Consider the following 15999-nt stretch of genomic DNA (forward strand, 5'->3'; position numbering starts at 1 on the left):
GGTGGGCACCGGGTGTGCCAACAGCCACCCCGGGGCCGCCTGGAGCAGGACGGATCCTGGGGAGCGCTGCGGCCTGGGCCGTGCCGTCCCTCGCACGCCTTGCGTCCGTGCCAAGCGGGCTTGGAGAGAACTCGTGTTGTAACGTACCCACCCGCCTGCGTGGGTAACGGTGGCGTTCTGATGCTGCCGTGACTCGGAAAGTTGTACTCCCGTGAGGAGGGGGAGCATTGCCCCTCCCGCTTTGTGTGGTGTCTGCGGGGAGCAGTGACCTGCCCCGGGGAGCAGAGTCCAGGCAGCCTGGCTTCGTGGTGCTGAGCCCGGCCTGCAGAGATTTGTCTGGACTGTGTTCCTTTTGCAGCTTGGCCTATATTGACCATGTGGTGGTTTTTTTTTTTTGTTTGTTTGCTATGCCTTAATTTTGGCCTTAATTCCAAGCCATATGTAGCTTCTGCTGCAAGTTGCCACCTGTTGAGGAAACTACCTTATAACTTCTGTAGATTGTCAAGTTACTACAGAGGAAATGGAGTAACTCTACCAATGTGTGCTGGAAGCAGTGAATCAATAATGCCCGTTTCCTTGTGGGAATAAAACACAGGATGATTTTGACCTGATTATAAATGAAGTCTTATAATTGCTTAATCAGTCAGGTGGAAAAAGGATTAGCTCAGGGTTTGAATCTGGAGTCCTGTGTGACTTAAGTGTTAAGCTTATTGCTAACTAAAATATGCGTATTTGTGTGTGTATAGTAGGGGGATTTTAAAGTCTGCTACATATCACTGAAGTTTCTATTCGATGTGGCACATCAGAATCTTGAAACTGCTCCTCTGAAAGTTGCTGAACAGTAGGGGAAGGGCATGTTGTCTCAGTAAAATATGACTACTTAAACCTGAAGGTGGCAGCGGTTGTAATCGGTATCAGATAATGCCTAAATACATCTTTAGGTGTGTCATGTGGGAAGAAAGAGGCTGTTGGGTAGATTAGTTATAACTGAAGTTCAGTGGCGTGCAATTGCCCAATTCAGGTGGATTGTGGTAACTTAAACTTCAGTTGTAGTTTGTCAGACAGGCCTGATATTCTGAAAATCCTAATCTTGATGCTGCTTTCAGACAAGGTGCTAACGGAACTATTGTCCCGGGAAAACTACTATGATGGAGAGTAAAAAAACCTTATAAGTGAATTGGGAAACAGTGTAATGAGTAGTAGGAGAAATGTGTTTCCTGGTTCTGGGCAAAGGCTTTCTCGCAGTAGGTGTTAATGACCATATTCTTTGCGAAGTATTCTGTGATGCTTCTTGAACATCATTACTTGTTAAATGCCATATCCACATTTTTATAGACTATTAAGTATAATTTTAGGTAAATAAGTCTGTTTTTTAATGGTTGGTAAGCCTTGCCTGAGGAGTTTGCTTTTTGGAGCAAGCTCACAGACTGAGTTTGATATATTGACTGCTGTGGCCTGGAAAAGCTTGAAGCCACTGTGAAATGAGGAAGGAAAATGTGGATAGGATACAGTGACAATGAAACAGGACATCAACCTCCTCCCTTCCCCTGGTAACATTATGCAGCTTCCTTCAGTAACTATTCTGTGATTTGCTTTCTGCTAAGCATTTTGCTGGTGAAGTGGCTGGAGGATTTGATCCATAGTAAGAATCTTAATTTATATCATGAGAGAATGCTAGACTGATGTTTGGCATGGTGTTCACTGTGAGGAGGCTCTTAATTATTTCAGACTGGCATATGGCACATTCTGTAGCATCAGGACAGCAGTGGTGGTTAGAATAACATATTTTGCTAGTTGGAAGAATTTACCTGCTGAATTGTTCCAACCTCCCTCTAGTCTCAGCCCTTACTCAGAGGGTGGATTTGAGGGCTCAGGTCAAGACTGTAACCTTATCCCTTCAGGGATCAGAGCATAACTACATTGTTTTTCATAGCTAGATATTCTAGTAATGGTTTAAGTTTCTTACAGTGATGAGGTAAGGCTTAGTGCTGGACTTGGTTTTCCTATTTGAGGTGCACAGAGAATAGATTTCACTCCTGTCCAGTTGTCTGGTCCAAGGACAATCTGAACTAAGGTACGTGGGGCACAGGGTGGCTGGCTTCAGCCCTTGTTTTTGTGGGTGGCCTGTGCTGGGTGACCCTACATACTTGGTTTCTTTACAGACTTGCTGCATCTTTTGGAGTTGGTATCAACCTTACGTGGTGTGCAGTGAACAGTGGTGGGCTGTAACTCTGCAGACAAGACGTGGCGTTACACTCTGTGACCCACATCTCAGTGGTACAGTGTTCAGGCCTGCTGCACTCTGTTATACCACTGTCTTGTCTCAGTAACTAAAGGATTGTAAGTGGCTTAAGTAAAATGCTGTTTATCCTCGTATTTCAACTCCTTGTTCTTGTTAACCCCTCCAAAAAAATGCATGTGCGTGCCTGAGGTGGTGCCCTTAAATCCTGCTCACTAAGCTAGAGGAAGCATCCTTTTTTGAGAAGCTGTTCTGGGAACTTTGTACTTTCTGTTAATGTTTCTCCCCTACACATGTTCCCTGTAATTGTTTGTGGTTCACTGATCAGCACTCAGCACTCTCTTCCAGAGCTTGCCTGTGAGTAGCTCAGAGCTTCCCACCTGAGGGTTTAATGCAGCTGCAGTAGTGCTAAGCCAAAGAGCTTTGCTGCTCCTCCAGTGGATTTCTAAACCTGCAAGAATTGGGAATCTGGTCACTATTCTGCTGTGAAGAGGAGAATGTAGCTTGTTCCTGATCCTTGGCTAATGACAAGTGAGATTATCGCAAAAATTAGCAGAAGTGACCGGATAAAAGTGGGAAGCTTGCCTGTTGAAGGATGAGCCACTCGTTTTAAGATGTACTTTCTCTGGAGGAAGGAAGTAGTGACTCTGGAGAAATGAACCAATATGTTCTTTGGCCTCAAGTCTAAGACAAGTAAGACTGTGTCCATGTCCAACAATAGTGCAAATACACCAATAGAATATAAAGGGTGAACCTTCTTTCTCCTCCTTAAGAATGAGCTCGGTGTTAGAGTTTGAGGTGCAGCTGCCTGAGGAACTGAAAAGCCCATCTGCATGGTACTCCCTGGTCTCTGGCAGGTGCTGTGGGGTCTCTGGGTCTCTCCTGCCTGTCTGAGAGGGCAGGAGCCGTGATAGGAGAGTGGGAGTTTTTAAACCAAAAAAAAGGGTTTGGGGGGTGTTGGGCAGAGACAAAATCAAAATCATGCGATCCTGTGCCAGCTCTTAGTCCTCAGTGGAAGAAATGTGTGTCTGAAGGGGAGATGCTGAGAGAAACAAGCATCTTCCTGGAATGCTGCTGACCTTTCCAGACCCTGTTCCATTGCTGCCAGACTGATGTTCTGGGACCATAAGGCACAGTTTTTCTCTGGTTGCCAGGAAGCTTTGACCTGACTGATGCAAACGCACCACCCTAATCTGATAACTCAGAGGTGTTGTTCTGACTTACCTCACTTCCATGAAATCAATACAAACTGCAGCTGAATTTAAAAGGGGTAGCAATAGATTGTTTCCTCCTTGGCTCCCTCGTGGTGGGCAGGGTGCACTGGAACATCTCAGCTGTTTCTCATGAGATGCTCAGCTCCATCTCTGAGGGAGTAAGGTTTCTTGTCTGCTCAGAAACAGAGAAAGGATCTTTTGTTTTTATTTTGAGGTGAATGCAGATTTGAGGGCTCAAGTCCAGACTGTAACCTTAGCCCAGAAGTGGGATAAATATAAGGGGTAATAGTGCAGGTGAAACAGTGGCTGAAGTGGTAACTAGATTTTTATTTGAACTGAGACTAGTTAAGTTCCACTGTTAGATTACTGTTTGCTTGCAAAATGCTTTCAGATATGCTCAGCTTCAGCTGTTCTTTCTAAAAAGTGGGGCTCTGCAAAAAGCACTCCTGTGAGGAAAAAGAGAATTCAAGTAATTTGGATCTGGGGAACAATTGCTTCCTTTTTTTTTTTTTCCAGCAGATCTCTGCAACTAACTAGTGTGATAAATGTGTGTACAGACTTTATCAGAAAGGTCTGTCTGCTACTCTGAGCAGTATGTTGCTGCTTGTTTTGATTTTGCTCCTTAGTTTGAGCACTTCAGCACGTGGCTGCTGGTTTACTAAGCCTTAGTTGTTACTGTTGTGGAGTCTGCAAGCTAAGATTAACTTGACATCACCGTGTTAATTTAAGGAGGAGTGAGACTTCACAGTACTGCTGTGCGAGTAGAATTCAGTGAATTCATGCTTCTTGCCCATGACGTGCTAATGGATCTGGTGCTGAAGATTTTTGGAGAACATGCCATTCTGCTTCTTTGCAGCTGGACTCCTCTGGAGAGGACACTGATAGACTTGATGTTAGCATCCTGGTGTAGTACCTAGCTTGCTCTCCTGGGGAGATCTCAGGTTACTGAACCAGGCTAATAATTTTTGCCAGTTTTGGTAGCTGTTTTACTGTCTTGGCTTTGCCAAAGTGTTACTAAAATGCCTTAGTGAAAACACCGAATCTTATGTTCAGTGTTGAACATTATGAAGTGTTAGCACACAGACTCCCTAGTTGTGTTATGATAGGTGTTTTCTCTGCAGTATGTTAGGTCTTAGTGGCATGGTAGGACATTCAGATGATGATGTGCCCAAGAAACGAGTAAATGGTTGTGTAATTTGAATGAGGGCACGATCTACCTTAATGGCTGTTTGTCTAAATTTCAGAATGCTTCTTAAAAGGAACTGAAACCTGTTAGGTCTGTAGAAAGTACCTCACTGGACCATCTCTAAAGGAAAACACCAAGGATGTCAAAATAAACTGTCACAGTTAAATCCTGCTCGTAGTTTTCAGCACTGAAGGTCATAAGGTCTTATTTCCAGTGTCTTGGAGAAAGCAGTGATGTGCTTAGATTCCATGGTGTGTTTTTCACTTCAGCTATCCCTGTACCATTAGTTGTATCATTGAATTATCACTCTGCTCTTAACACAGCCAAATCTTTTCTAGGCTATATTTTCTTTTAAAGTAGTAACATAATGCTTATTTTTCTCTGATCAGCCAGCTTCTGTTCTTTCAGCAATTTGAGCTATTCCTGTGTTTGCAGGCATGAAGCCATGCACCTAAGTGATTCCATTTAAACCTTTTATGTAACATTAGTACTTGTGTATTGCTTTGCAGCTCAGCATGGTAGAATTTAATAATCTTCATAATGAATATGCTTATGACAATTTTTAGTGGTCTTTCTGTTAAGCATTTAACAGTTCTGGTAGTGCCTACATAAGGCTTTGTATATATTTCCTCTTCTAATGTTAGTAAATCTAAAGCTGTCTAAGGAGAAGAGTAAGTCTGTATCCTCCCACTCCCTGGTGCCACCCTCCGCTTCCCTCCCCCCCCCATTAAATTAGACTGAAGTTGGATATTGTGTTCTGCCAACAAACTCTCAATGGAGTATTCTAATGCATTCCTAGAATTACAGCAATGCATTAGCCAGTATTTTCAGATGCATTTAACTTTTGGGGTGGAAAGAAATTGACTTCATCTCAAAAATGCCTGAGCCAAAACTTGGGAAGGCTTTAATGTACTCTATACTAAACTTAAATAGATTAAGTCTACAGAATCAAGTCCTTTGTTTTTCTGTAATTACTTAAGTTGTTGATGGCTTATACATCCACACTTCTGTCTCTCTGAAGAATGCAGTGGATTATTTTTATAGGAATATATTATTTCAATTAATAAGTATTCCACCCTTTCTTTTTCATACTCACACTTTGATCAGATATGATTGCTATCCACTAATGTAGTACTGAGCAGATGCAGGGGTAAGGGGGAGAGAAAAGGGAAGGAAATTGAGAATTGAGATTCTCAAAACAGTACTAATCTGGCTAGTGGTGGTTGTTTTGTGCTGTGCAGGAACATGCCTGCGGTGAGGGGTTCAGAGTTCGCAGTCTGCTTCTGCTCAAGGTGGGTGACAGAACTAGAAAGTTTTGCTTCCTTGTTGGGGTGCAGCATGTTGATGGCATCTTAGTTGCATCACAGGAGCTAAAATGCCGTAATTCCATGCTGGAATGCAGTTTCTTCCAGCTTCTTGCTGGAGCTTTTGCTCGTGATTCAACCATGTCAGTAGTTCTGTAGTAAAAAAATCTACATGGCTGCCACTAAGTGTTTTAAAACTAGTTATTTGTGGTGTGTAACTAATGAACCAGGGACTGAAGATTGTAATTTCAAGCTCCTCCTGTGATGGTCTGTCAACTGAAGTGGTTCTTAAAGTATGCCAGTTACTTGTTTTTTGTTTTTCAGGTGCTGGCAATGATTTAGGATCTACATCAGTCATACAGACAGCAAGATTCATAAGCTTTCTGTGAGAGCTCCCCTCTTCCCATAAATCTTTTCCACCTGTTTGCCAGGGAGTTAAATGTTGTTTTAAATTCCTTTCTAGACAAAGCTTATCAGCTTTTTTGATGGTGATACCTGTACACAGGTTTCTAGGTAAGAAGGATTTGTGGAATGTGTTCTTCTCTCCCTCTTCCTGTTATGGGAAGAAGTCTCTGGACTTCGTAGGCTGAAAAAGGGTCAGTGTAGTGCTAGCAATTAGCAAGGTGTGCGCGCTGCGGTTTTGTCTCTGCAGTCTCATGCTTCGTTGCCTTCTTGTGTCCATGTGCTCTTTTCCCTGACACAGTATGTGGTATGCTAATATCTTCTTCATCACTGTCTTGGAGGGTCATAGCACTCCCATCTACCACTTGACTGCACATGAGTTCACCAGAAAGGTAGATGAAGATGCCTCAGCAGGCCAACTACATGAACAAAAGCTTGATTGGGAAGGTGCCTTGGGAGACCATACAACCTAGCCTCCCAGCCTCACTATGTCCTTTATCACCTCTAGCAGAGGTTTGTGTAACAGGTTCTTAAAGATTTACAACACAAGAGACTTGATAGCTTTGCCAAGCAATCTAAAACATGTGTTTATTGGCTCTTTTGGAAGGAGTTCCTGATCTGTAATCTGAGTCTCTTTTCAGCTATGGCCTATTTTTTCTACAGGTGTGGAAAAGCTGCCCTTCATGGAGAGCTTGATCCTCCTGGGGGGGGGCGGGAAATTCCTACCTGTTTCGTGCAGTTTCTTTAGCAGAAACATCACTGCTATTTCATATTTTGGATCCTGTTTCCAGAGCTTTCTTGCATTTCTCGCTTCAGATTCTTCTCTAGTCGGTTCATGTCCTTGGCAGTACAGCACCCAAAAAAAAAGATGTAGGACTCCAAAATAAGTCTTGTTGTGGCTGACTATTTTGCAAGTTGTGTATGTGTGTACATACAGCCCTGTTTGGTACTTGATTTATAACTAGTAATTTGTTACTGATTCATGTTTGGACTGTAAACGGGTCATTTTAAGGTCTTCCTTGGAATTCTAGCCTAGCCAGCTGTTAGGTTGTGGCTTGCTCAAATGAGAGTTTTGCTGCTGCTCTCGCCCTTTCCTAGGACATACAGCTGAAATTGCGTGGGGAAATCATGCAACTTGTGTTGATTCCTAAAGGAAGCTGGATGAGGATAAAAGACATACAACAGACTAGTTAATTAAGCACTTGTAAGCCTGTTAATCTCACTACTTGTGAATAAAATAATTCTGAAGTTATTCCAGAAAGGACCTATTAGGGTTCTTCCTGCCCTCATGTCTAGGATGTGTTAGTATTTTATAGAGAACAGAATTGAGGAAGCCAGCGGTTGAGGGTCTAGTGCCTGTAGAGATCGTCTTTTCTCTGTGACGCATCTGGTGGTAGCTTTTCCAATGCCTACGGGCTGGGTTTTCTGTGTCCAGTCACACTCTCACTGTTTTGCCAAATGTTGTGCATCAGCCTGACCTCAGATCATTGAGCCTTTTTCCGTGGGCGTAGAGATGACCGCAAATGATGTGCTTCATGGTGACTTTTTAAACTATGACACGGATATTCATATCTCCTTGGTGTACCTCTATTTCCCTGGAAAGTTGAGGATTGCCTTACACAAGGGTTCCTGTTACACTATCTGTGTGCCTTGTTGATGAGAGTCTATCAGTAATCCTTACATAGGTGACTCAAAACTTACATGAGCAAACTGAAAAACATCAGAGTCCTGTGGTGCTGTAGAATCTGCTATAAATAAGCTATTGGTTAGTGTCTCTTGGCTTGTTTTAGACCTTAGCAGTGCAAGTTAGCTTGTGTATCAAAGCGGTAATATCTTAACTTAAATCTTAACTTCTCTGTGCCTCTCCAAAGTTTACCCGGACGTATTGTGTGTTGCTAGACTCCAACACCTGGAAGGCCTAAGGAGACATGAGGATAACTATGTAATTGGAAATCTGTATTAAAGGCAAATAATCTGACTAACTTCTGAGTAACTACGGTTACCCTCTTATTAGTTAAGCCTGCCGTTGGTTGCTTACTTCAAGACCTGAAACTTGTGTCCTCTTGTCTAAAAGGAAACACCAACTGCCTCCTAGGTATTCCCAAATATTATGGTTTAACAGACACCGTGTATGATGCATTAACTATTCTCCATATGTATTTTAGAAAATCTTGGAGTATCTGAAGTCCATATGGCTATGTATGATGAAGATATCTTGAAAAATCCCTTTTATTTGGCCATTCAGAAGCGACGTCCTGATCTATGCAGCAAAGTGGCAGAACTCCATGGTATTGTAAGTACATTTATTATATGTACATTTAAAAGCTGCATTTCAAATAGCAGCTATATGTGTTTACGTCATGCCTGTACAACACATGTCAAGACTGGTGCAAGCCTACAAAACTTGGAGGTGAACCAGAGCAACTTTTAGTTTAAGTACTAATTCAGACCTCTTGGTATATGGCATGGTAGTAAAAGGTCAACGTTGGTGTTGTTGCTAAACTTTACAGGAAGCTTATTTTCTCTGTTATGAACTAGTTACCCATTCTCCCACTTGTAACTTAAAATGGGATTGGCCTTTTGAAATCCCTGGAGGACAGACACTCACTAAGTTCTGACAGTGTTTTACATAGCAAAATAAAGCCATTAAACTGAGCTGGAATAAAAACTCCAGTCCTTAAGACCTCTAATCTGCATGAAGACTAACTGCAAAATAACCAAATTAAGTGTGGAGACTCCATTAAATTCAGGGGTTATTGTTACCTGATGATAAAATTTAAGATAAGCAACTCAATTCTTAAATTGAACAGTTCTTTCATTTGTGCATTACTTAAGATGGTAATCAGTTGAAATGTTAAAATCTGTTCACCAGTTCTGTCTGTATTCCAACACCAGTTCTGAAAGCTGTGTACTGAAAGAACCGCTTGCTTCGTGTTTCTGTTCCTTGACAACAAGGCTTCTCTTTCCAGAATACGCACTGTGTTTGTTGTATTCTTAATGTGGTGCTTTCTAATTAAGTATTTGTCTCAAACTGCCAATCTGTTGGTGTGCAGTAGACCCAAGGTGTTGCTTATCTTAGGTTTTTTTTTTCTTCCTGATGGGTTTTCATTTTAGTTTGAAAACATACTTCACTTTCACTAGCTGCCTAATCTTAAATCATTCAGGTGACGAGTGCAAAGTAATGTCAGACCTTATCTCCTTCTCTTAGCATTGTTTGCTTGGCTACATCTGACACCCTTTTTGAGATGAGTCACTAAATGAAACTTCTAGGTTAATCACTGGACTCTGTTTATCAACAGTATTTTCTGTTCATTTATTTAAACAAAAGCACATATAGTTGTTAAATACTTGCTAGTAAATGTTTATAAGCCAGATTCAATTGCTTGCCTCTACATAGCAAAATGTCTTGGTGGTTAGCTGGTGATACCTGGCATTTATCTCTAAAGCATGATACAACTTTTTAGGTGTTGGTTCCATGCAAAGGAAGCCTTTCAAGCAACAGTCTGTCCACCTGCCAGTTTGAATCCTACGTTCTGAGGCCGCTAGAAGAAAACTTTCAGACCTTAAATGGAAAGGTATTTCTGTTTTGATATCTGAATGTAGCTTGGGGACATGCCAATAAATTCACTGCAGCTGATGAGTGACAGTATGAACTAATGGTTACAGGAGGTAACTAGGAGTTAGAGCTAACTGGTGAAAGCAGTAAGCCAGAGTTCTTGGATATGCTGCTTTATAGCCAAAGCTGTGTTTTGGCACGTACACCTGAATAGTTGTCCCGTTCAGATGGTAGCACTGTCTGATTGCAGCTTACTGCTTTGGCAGAGCAAGTCTGTCAATTTGTCTGTGTTTTGTGGCTGTTAGGGATTTTCTTGTGTAGCAGAAGGGCCTCTACCGTGTAGTTAAGAAGTAGCAAATAGTAGCCTGCCTATACTGTATGCAGAGGCACATTCACCAGGACGTAAGACAAATGTATGATGGTATGGAGTTGTATCTGAGCTTGACGTATTAATTCGGTGCAGTAAGAGTAGAAATGGGCTAATGGAGCAGGAAGCCATGGTAACCAAAGGTGATGCTGTGTAGGATCACACTTTTTATTTGTAATTTTGCAGTACAGTCTGAGGTCTTGCACCTGTTTGCAGGCCATCTAGACCTGCTTGCTGCAGGTTAAGCAAAGTTTAGGTAGCCGTGGTAGACTAAAGGAGTTTCTGTTTCTGTGTCTGCACAAAATCTCTTGAATCTGGTGCTTTCTTGTCTTACAAGATTCTCTAACTATGCAAGGCAGAATCCAGTTTTACACTTGTTCCGGTGTTTGTTTTTGTTTCAGGAGATCTTCATACAAGGAAACCTCATCATTTTAGGAACTGGTTTTAATTACCATCTCTCAGTACCTGTTCTTTTTGAGGAAACCTTTTACAATGAAAAGGAAGAAAGCTTTAGTATATTGTGCATAGCTCATCCATTGGAAAAAACAGAAAGCTCAGGTACGTATTGAAGTGTTAACTTGGTCTTGTTTGCACAATGAGCAAATAAGTATGTGTATGCTTAATACATTTCCTTCATTCTGAAAAGCATTGACTTGTTGGAAAGCTCTTGGCATTTATTAGCTGGCTGGGGCAGATGTTGTGTTGCTGGAACAAATTAAGTTGCTGCCAGGCAAACTTAATTTTGTAGGGTCTGTGCCCCTGCCTCAGCACTAAAAATTCTCTGCAGAACAGATCCAGCATCACTTGGAGCAATGCTCAGTTTAGTGCTGGCTGCTTAGAAAAGGAATTTAGTCTTAAATGTAAGGTGGATGCAGAAAAAGCTGGAAGGGTAAATCCTTTCATGACCACTTCCTCAGTGGTTGGAGATTGTATATAGCACAGTTATGTAGCAGCGCTTCTGGAGGTGGTCTGTGTCATTAAGCTGAATGTGTTAATTTTTGTCCTGGTACTGAAAGTGCTCTTGATAAAGCTGGAACCCTCTTTCCAAGGCCGCTGTTAAAGCAGTGGATGTAACAGGGTTTCTTTGTGGATTTGTATAACAGTCTGTTTACTAATTAAAAGGAACAGAGGCTTCTTTAAACACATGCTTTTCCTGAAATAAAAACATTTAGTCTTCTGAAATACATAGGAATATCCATTTGAAACAAATGATGGCAAAGGGAAGTAGTGCTAGGGGAGTGTGAAAATAGTACTGTGAGGGAAGTATGAGAGCTTTTCTGAAAAAATGGCATACGTACAAGCTTAAATTTTATAAATAATCTAAATCTAAGAAATCATTCTTGTGGTGTTCCTTTTTTTGGCCATTAGTATTGTAGTTGTATAGCAGTCTTTCAGAAGCGAGGCAATTTGTAATTTCAAAAGTAATTTGAAATGAATGAGATCTAAGCCTATTATTAGTTGGTTGCTTTTGATTGCAAATGAAAGACTTGCCTAGAAAAAAAAAATTGGAAAAGCAATATGAATTTTAAGTGAGGGATCCTATTGTCTTATTCAGAAGGAAAGTGGATTAGGTTTAATGTTTACATGAACATCTTTGCTCTCCCATTCAGAGAAAGCACATCTAAATAAAGAATAGGTTATGTAAAAATCAAAGATGGGATTTTTATAGCTCACTTAGAGCATACTGACTTCTGCATGGACATTCAGTCAATACTGTAATGTGCTTTTCTTCTAATTTTAAGCTTGACTTGCACTCAGATTGAGCTGTGCATGTGGCAATAAATTACCCCAGGGTAAAAAAGCATGTGAAATCAGTTTTAGCGATTCCAAATAAATACTTGACATAAAAGGCAGAAGAGCCTGCTGTCAATGCGATGTATTATGTTCTTGTAATTAAAAGCAGTCCTTTGGTTAAAGCACTGACTCAGTTCACCATACCTTTATTGTGCACAAGTGGGCTGTGTATGACAGAGTACTTTCCTGTGCGTACGTATTAAACCTCTGTGCTAATTCTTGGCTTTCACTTTAGGTGAATCTACAGCTGCATCAAACTCCTGTTCTCTTAAAAATATTGAGGATGTTAGAGGATTCCTGGGAAGGCACTGTGAGAGATTTGATAAATATATAGGATCTTTCTACAGGACGTTTAAAGAACATGAAAGGAAAAGCCTCCGCCACTACATAGTCAGTATCTTGCTTCTTGATGTTTAATTTACTAAATAGATTCAAAGCACTGAAGTGAATTATCTTTGTCTTATTGAGCTTTTCTATGTCACAGTAGCCTAGGGCTGATGAAGGTGGGAAGGGAGAAAGTAGATTTCCTAACTGTGTATTACCACATCTTAACTATTAAGTAAAGGCAATTTTTCTAGCTAAAAATCTTACCGTAGTGCACCCTGCTAAGGCAGGGAAGGCTTCCTTTCTTTGCTTATTTATGCTTTGTTGCTTCAAGTCAGAGTAAACTGAATCTCAGTGCTTTTTTCTCCCTTTCTCCCAACCAGGATTCAGTCAGCGCACTTTATACCAAATGTCTCCAGCATCTTCTGAGAGATTCGCACTTGGTAAACACTTACATTATGGACTGTGCATTTAGCAGAGCTACTTAAGCAATACATTATCTAACTTTCTCTTGCTGTTTGCATGGTATTCCTTTTCTAGAAGATGCTCGCAAAGCAAGAAGAGCAGATGAATCTGATTAAACAAGCAGTTGAAGTAAGCATCTGAAATGAAGGAAAATAATTAGCAAGCTATTTTTAACTCTCCCTTTCAAGCCTGAAGTACTGTTTGGTTTTTTTACAGATGTATGTACACCATGCTATTTATGATCTAGTCTTTAAATATGTGGGGACTATTGAGGCAAGTGAGGTAAGCTGGCTTTTTTTGATTGCTAAAGATTATTTGTATTAATCTAATGCATTTAAAAAAAACATACCCTGTTGCCTTCCTATTGATTAGGATGCTGCTTTCAACAAAATCACAAGGAGCCTTCAAGACTTGCAGCAAAAAGACATTGGAGTGAAGCCTGAGTTCAGGTAAGAGATGATCATGGGCTCTCAGGAGTCACTGAGATCCTGTCTTAAGTAGGTCTCAGGCCAGCCAAAAAGTGTGTTCCTTCAGTCAATAGCAAGTTTTTCTTACACTTCATTCCTTTGGGATGGGAAAGTAAAGCTTTGCAAGTGTCACTTCAGGGCAGCCTTTGCGCTGATCGTTGTCTCCTTTGCTTTTATATTCTTATGCTTCTCTTTCCATCTACAGGGTACAGAAATGCAAATCCATCTGCAGCAGAGATGGAAATATTTTAATACTGTTCTTCATTTCAGCTCCAAATAAGTTAGAACTTGGCTTTTGGACATCCTGCACAGGAACTCTGTATGCTAACCATTTCTTTGCAATTGTTTCCTAGCTTTAATATACCACGTGCCAAGCGAGAACTGGGCCAGTTGAACAAATGTACTTCCCCTCAGCAGAAGCTACTTTGCCTATGGAAAGTGGTACAAATTATTATGCAATCTCCTAGCCAAAGAGGTCAGTAATTAGTGAATTAATAACTCTATTTTAAACTTTTTTCTTAACTAGTACACACAACGCTTTATATAAACAGCTGTTTGAATAGCACTTGTGGATTAAATGGAATTAGACTGGGATCTGCTGCGCAGGTCTCCAAACAAAGCAAAATGGAGGCGACATACACACTTCGGTGGTGTTTCTTGTGGTGAGGTGGGGCACTTGGTTACTTAGATATGCTTTAGCTGGAGCATTGTGAGAAGCTTGCATGTGCTAGGGCACTTTCTCCTGCAGAAGAATTGAGGGTCATCCATTTTGAACACCGAGTATCGCTGCTAGATCACTTCTGTCTGTTTGTCTTTGCTCCTTGATAATCCTGAAACAGATATTCTTGAGATGAATCTTTTGCAAAATGCTGAGGTGGAAGGGGACACACAAATGTGTTCTGTGCTGCATTCAAAGTGCTGCCATGGGTTATGGAAATGATTCTGTGATAGGAAAGCATGGGCCTCTTAATCTGATGCTTATTTTACGTAGCCTGGAGGGAGAAGATAATTCCACTAAGTAAATGGAGTAGTATAGTGATGTTTCTCCTACTTCAGCTCTTCCTTTCTCAGGAAGACTCCTGGGCTCTGGAAATGTGTAGCAGCTGAAAGGGTAGTTTTTCCCTCAATTTTGGAAATCTCTGGCTCTTTCTGTATCAGAAGGAAGAGATGCTAGTCAAATATTGCCATTGGTAGTGTACAAACTCTGGTGTGGTTGGGTTTGGGTTTTTTTTTTTGGCTCCTGGCAGCCTATTATAGAAGGAAATTGAGAATATTTGAGGGGATGCCTTGGTTACTCAGTGCCTTCTCTACTAGTAGAGCTGGCCATTAGTCTTGGGAGGTGGAACTCCATTTATAGGTATTGCCTTTGATCTGAACCATGACATGACTAACATCAGATGTAAATTCTGGTGGTGTGTTTTTTTTTTAGTTAACATGGAAACCATGTGTGCAGATGATCTTCTCTCTGTTTTGCTGTATTTACTTGTGAAAACGGAAATACCAAACTGGTATGTAACTACTTGGGCTATACAGAGCTCCATAGTATCATCTTATAGGTAATCTGCTGTAGGGGCAAATGTTTCTGAACACACAGTAATACTGAGTGTAAAACAGGCTGATGTAATGCAGAACACTATTTTTAGTAGGACAGACAGCAAATGTATTACAGATATGGCCAAATTAAGGACCTATCAGGAATTCAAGTGCTGTGTCTCTGATGTCTTGATTCCCAACCTAAATCTGGGAATCTGGTTGTCAGTACAGACTGGTCCTTCCTTATCTGTGTGTGGAGCTGTGAAACCTTGGTGCAGCTTCTTGAGGTTTGATACATTTCATATAGAGAAACTAGATTTGAATGTTAATTGCTTGCTGCAGCCTATGCCATTGTGGCTATCTGTCCTCACTGTAAGTAAAAGTATATCTAAACCTTCCTTTAATTTGTAGCTATTGTTACCCTGGTGCTTATGGTGCTTGAAACATTAACATGTTTTGAAATTTGTGAAAACTATCCTGCTGCTGTTCTTATCCTGTCCTTCATATTCCTTATATGCAATTAATAGTATTTCATTGAATCGTTAAGAGATAATTTAAGTTCTGATCCACCCTACAAAGAATAGCCATAGCATTGCTAGCCAAACAATCTTTTTGGAAGCTTTTTCTTAACCCATACCTATTGTCTGCCTGGGTTGCCTGAGATGAGTTACAGTAAGATGTGTCATGCTAGTGTCATTTTATTTTTGGTACTTCATGGCTTTAACTCTTTATTTCAGGATGGCCAATGTGAGTTACATAAAGAACTTCAGGCTTTGCAGTTCAGTGAAGGATGAGTTGGGATACTGTCTAACCTCAATCGAGGCTGCAATAGAGTACATCCGGCAAGGCAACCTCTCTGACAGATCAACAGTAAGCTGCTCTTAAAGTCTGCCAAATGTGTATTTGATAAATTTGTAGGACTGTACCACTGTGGGAGTAAATTGTGTCAGAGGATACAAACAGCTAACACAAGCTTCTTTTTTGTGCTTAAAGAAATAAGTTGAGGTAACTATCCCTGAAGCAAATGCTGAGATGGTCTAAGTTATTACAATGAAGTCCTAGTTCTGTATCAATACTTATTCATTGTATACTCCTTGAGTAAGTAGCTAAATGTCAAGTCTGCCTCTTCATATGACTAGAGGAAAAAT

General features: G+C 40.9%; 1 protein-coding gene across 1 annotated transcript; it reads left to right on the forward strand.

Moving 5' to 3' along the window:
* Positions 1-8516: 8516 nt before the first annotated feature.
* LOC104508485 (ankyrin repeat domain-containing protein 27-like) lies at positions 8517-15721 on the forward strand (the record flags this gene model as incomplete). The annotated part of the gene is made up of 11 exons (XM_010150135.1): positions 8517-8638; positions 9810-9920; positions 10670-10826; positions 12298-12452; positions 12770-12829; positions 12927-12980; positions 13068-13133; positions 13224-13300; positions 13672-13793; positions 14748-14826; positions 15589-15721. Coding segments are annotated over exons 1-11 (1116 nt in total), but the record flags the coding sequence as incomplete, so codon positions are not given.
* Positions 15722-15999: the final 278 nt, after the last annotated feature.

This window comes from Eurypyga helias, unplaced genomic scaffold (genome assembly GCF_000690775.1).
Source record: "Eurypyga helias isolate BGI_N326 unplaced genomic scaffold, ASM69077v1 scaffold35480, whole genome shotgun sequence".
Classification (NCBI taxonomy): domain Eukaryota; kingdom Metazoa; phylum Chordata; class Aves; order Eurypygiformes; family Eurypygidae; genus Eurypyga; species Eurypyga helias.